The following is a 4,412-nucleotide window of genomic DNA, read 5'->3' as shown; positions in this document are numbered from 1 at the left end:
CAGTCGAATAGAATCTAAGATATTATCTATCTCTTCAAATTTGAACAATTAATTTTGGTTAAACCGATTATAGGGTGTAATAAAAAAAATGGAGCTTATTGAACAAATAAGGTAATAGCTCATTCGTTTGCATTTGTTAATGCAAAACCTCTCATTGGTATGGAGAGGAACTTTGTCACGTGACAAATGGCACTTTACTATCATTTCTACGCGTAAACGAGATATTTCAGGTGTACGTAATATCTTTAAAATTCATGGCCTTGTAATTGCAATTCTAATATAACAACTTAAGAAAAGAGATTAGTGCATGCAGTCAAGATAGAATTCACTTGTCGTTTTCTTGAACAATATGAAAAGAGCTGAAATTCGTCTGAAAGTTATTTCCTGGTGATATCCGCTTTGTTCTGTTTCAGAATCCAGAAGTAACTCGTTTTGTTCGGGAAGAGAGTGTTATAGACATATTCATTTGGCGGGATCTGGCAAGGTGACAAGATGGCAAGTAGCAAGATGACACTTTTGCTAGGTTACCTTAAGAACACATAAATGTCAATGTGTTTATCGTCTTGCCAGGACTCTTTTATTTGTTTTCCCAGCGGCCGATACCATTCCATACAGAATTTCTTGAGTTGAAATCTTAAATTAAATTCAAACCTCATATTGAAGTATCAATCGCATTTGATATATCAATCAATCAATATAAATATAAAACTTAATTTCACATTTTTTTTATTAAAATGTTTTAAAAAAAACAAGGTTTTTTTCTGTTTAAAATCAAATTATCAATATATACAATACTTTATACAACAAAGTAAACTTAAAGTGAAAGTATAAAAAGCAAATTATATTATGGGACTTTTGTATCATATTATACAACTATGGGTTTTTTTTTCATTCTCTCTGCTCATATATTCTGTATACACTATGTACCGATACTCCATGGCTCATGGCTAGTCTTTTGATTTAACTCTATGCGATATACTTGGTACTTTCCGTTCTTGTTTTAAATTTATTTTTTCTTTCCGATTGGAACCTGTGGCCCACCTTGTATACCACCTGGAAGTATACCTCCGACCTGACCAGGTACACCACCAATGGCACCAGGTATACCACCAATAGCACCAGGAATACCTCCCTGAATAGCCCCTGGGACAACACCTGGAATCGTGCCAATAGTTTGTGGTTGTGTTCCAGGGCTGGCTTGATTACAAGCAATCTGTGTACACGACGCCTGAAATAAGAAACGAAATATTAATAAACATAAACACTTGTAGGACTAGGTCTATATGTAGCGTATCTCTAAGACACCGATCATTCATTTTGTTTGGGTATGAGGGTGGGTTTTTTTTAATTCATGGTTAGATTTAAAATTATTTCTTTGGAAAAGCCAATTTGGTTCAGAAGAGAAGTGAACAAAATAGTTTGTTTCCATTGAAAATTAGGTAAATAAAAAAAAGTTTTGAAATTAAATTTTAATATATGTATAGCATTTCGTTTGAGATCTTCTAAGTTGTTACACTATCATTGCTAAGTCTGTACTTTTGACCTGACAAAATGATTGATTTATTATGAACCTACCTGTCCGTTTTGTGTATTGCAAGTACATCTATTACCGCAGGTGTCGATCTGTTTTGTTTGTCCAACTTGTATAAACTGATTCTGGGCCCTGCAGCCTGTTAAAATATAGGAACATTGGTTCAAATTGATAATTTCATAAACCATTAGAATGAATATATCACTTTTCGTATTTCTTCAGAAAAGTGTTATTATATTCTATGTTCAAGTAGTCTTAAATCTTATGTGAGAAGAAAGAAGAAGAACGTGTAGAAAGACATTTCAATTGCATCGTAATCATTAGATAATACATAAAAAAAATGAAATTTTAAAAACTCTTTTTCAATATAAATGAGAGAATGTCGACCGAGACCGTAAGATTCGTGTCCACATAATATTTATGAAATAAATACACTTGAAGATATAGTATTTACGTCAATAGTACAGGCAAAAAATGGCATACAGAAGGCAGCATACAGTTCTTCACCATTTTTATTTAATTTGACATAACAGTTGTTCTTGACAATTCAAATATTTATAACAATTGTGATATTCACATAAACTGTAGCATTATATTTTTCTTCAACGGAATAAATTCAGCTTATCCACTTCTACGACGTAAAATTGATCAACAATTCATTGTTTTTGGTTTTATAAATATTATAAAAGAGGGGCAAAAAATACCAGAGGGACATTCAAACTCATAAATCGAAAATAAACTGACCACGCTATGACTAAAAAAGAAAAAGACAAACAGACAAGCAAAAGTACACAAAACACAGCATAGAAAAATACTAAGCAAAACGAACTCCACCAAAAACTGGCGGTGATCTCAGGTGCTCCTGAAGGGTACGCAGATCCTGTTCCACATGTGGAACCCGTCGTGTTGATCATAACAAAATAATGAATAAATCTGACTTACCAGGAATACATTGACATGGGAGGACTGGAATCCATGTAGGACATATATAAGGCAGACCCACGTTACTTCTGTAAACACATTGTTGTCCAATTCCACATCCTCTGTAATATAACAATACATTATATAACTATATTCATTTAATTTTTTGTTTCTTTCGTAGTCATTTTGTTTAGTTTTCAATGATAGTCTTCACCCGAAAAATGCAGTCCATCCCCGTAATAGATCGCTCCTTCAAAGAGTAATGATAAATCAGCGGAATATAAAAACTGAATTATTCGGGTTATGATACATGTAATCTTGTTTGTTTTGGCATTGATTTGAAGGCCCCCAGTCCTGTCACAATTATTTCCTCTTAAATTATCAGAAAAAAATGGTAAATAATAATAACTTTCTCCTGACAAAAATAATCATAAAATTGTAAAAGGTACTACTGTTTGACAATAATTAATAATAAACTATTATGACTAAACTACAATTTACTGGAATAAACAAACCATGTCTTATATCTTTTTCTAGTTCTTTTGAATATTTTTTGGAAGGAACAGCAGAAAACTATTTTTTTTAATGAAGATTCTAACATTTTCTATTAATTTAAATTACACTAAGAATATATTAGCCTTGAAAAAAACATCTTAGATATTGTGGCAATTCTTACTGCTGTTGTAATTCTATTTATGTATCAACATAGATGTTGAAAACATCTAAGGGTCAAAATACTAGTTTGTAGTGTATTGGTGACATAATTAAACACAAATAGGTATACAGAACCTTTGTTTTAAAAAAAGTAAAGTTATATAAAGTGTTATCGTTTTCATAAAGAAGGGAAAACATGATCATAAGAAAAGTTTGGAAAGGACGTAGTCCTCAAAACAGTCATAAAATCAATTAAAAGAAAAACTGAATAATTTTACTAGGGAAACTTGAATCGTTTTTTTTTCAAACAGTTTCAGTTTCGCGTTATCCTATTGGCTTTTATGTTGCAAAAATATAAAAAAAAAAAAGTACATCTTATGACAAACAAGTATCATGAAAAAAGTCGGACTTCGTTTACTTTTACAGGACTACAATGATAGGTTACGTACCTTACGTGACAACTGTTTGGATTACCAACACTTTGCTGAATAAACTGTTGATTTTGTGCAAAATTATTTACTCCATTAAATCCTTGCTGACCAAACTGTCCGGGAATTTGATTCTGAAATCCATTTTGGCCTATTATTCCTTGCTGGCCAAATTGATTAGGAAACTGTCCTTGTTGACCAAATTGCTGGCCAGGAAATTGTCCTTGCTGTCCAAATTGCTGATTTTGAAATTGACCTTGTTGTCCAAATTGTTGACCTGGAAATTGTCCTTGTTGGCCTGGAAACTGTCCTTGTTGTCCAAATTGCTGTGCATTTAAGCCACAAATGCAATAGACAAAAACGAAAATGGGTATCATGTTTCTACGAAAATTGAAAATGAATGAAGAAATACCTTGATTAGCTTATATACCGATTTTGGGTTAAAATGATGTGTAATATGTTTGTATGGGAAGAAACACGTCACAACTGTCAGAAAATGTGACAATTTGATGATTTGAGATATGGACAGTTAACGATATGTACAAGATTTTTATCGCCAATAGCATTCAATTAATCATAGATTTTCTCCGGGTATGTTTTTTCGTCATCTTCAATTACATAAATATTAACACCTTCTTATAAAATATTAAGTCAGGTCGTTAGTAATTAGTAATGCATTACGAATCATTTACCGCCTAAATATGCAGTCTAATCAGTATTGAAATGCAAACTTAAAGACGTTTTGTACGTGTTTTTCTAGTCTAAACATTTTGTTTTTAAATAAGGGGATAACAAACACATTGACTCAGATTAATTTGACTGTTTGATTTTCATTAAGTTTTGACAAAATATTTGCTTTGACCCTTTGGTAAACAAAG

At 31.9% G+C, this 4,412-nt stretch overlaps 1 protein-coding gene across 1 annotated transcript; it reads right to left on the bottom strand.

Moving 5' to 3' along the window:
- Positions 1 to 709: 709 nt before the first annotated feature.
- Positions 710 to 3,983, bottom strand: LOC143045174 (uncharacterized). Its single transcript, XM_076217516.1, has 4 exons — positions 3,556 to 3,983; positions 2,474 to 2,574; positions 1,576 to 1,670; positions 710 to 1,228 (listed from the first exon to the last, which is right to left on the bottom strand). The coding sequence occupies exons 1-4, from the start codon at positions 3,909 to 3,911 to the stop codon at positions 1,007 to 1,009; spliced, it is 774 nt and encodes a 257-aa protein (XP_076073631.1). The 5' UTR covers positions 3,912 to 3,983; the 3' UTR covers positions 710 to 1,006.
- Positions 3,984 to 4,412: the final 429 nt, after the last annotated feature.

The sequence above is a fragment of the Mytilus galloprovincialis genome, chromosome 9, assembly GCF_965363235.1.
Source record: "Mytilus galloprovincialis chromosome 9, xbMytGall1.hap1.1, whole genome shotgun sequence".
In the NCBI taxonomy this organism is placed as follows: Eukaryota; Metazoa; Mollusca; class Bivalvia; order Mytilida; family Mytilidae; genus Mytilus; species Mytilus galloprovincialis.
This window is presented reverse-complemented; position numbering and strand designations above follow the sequence as displayed.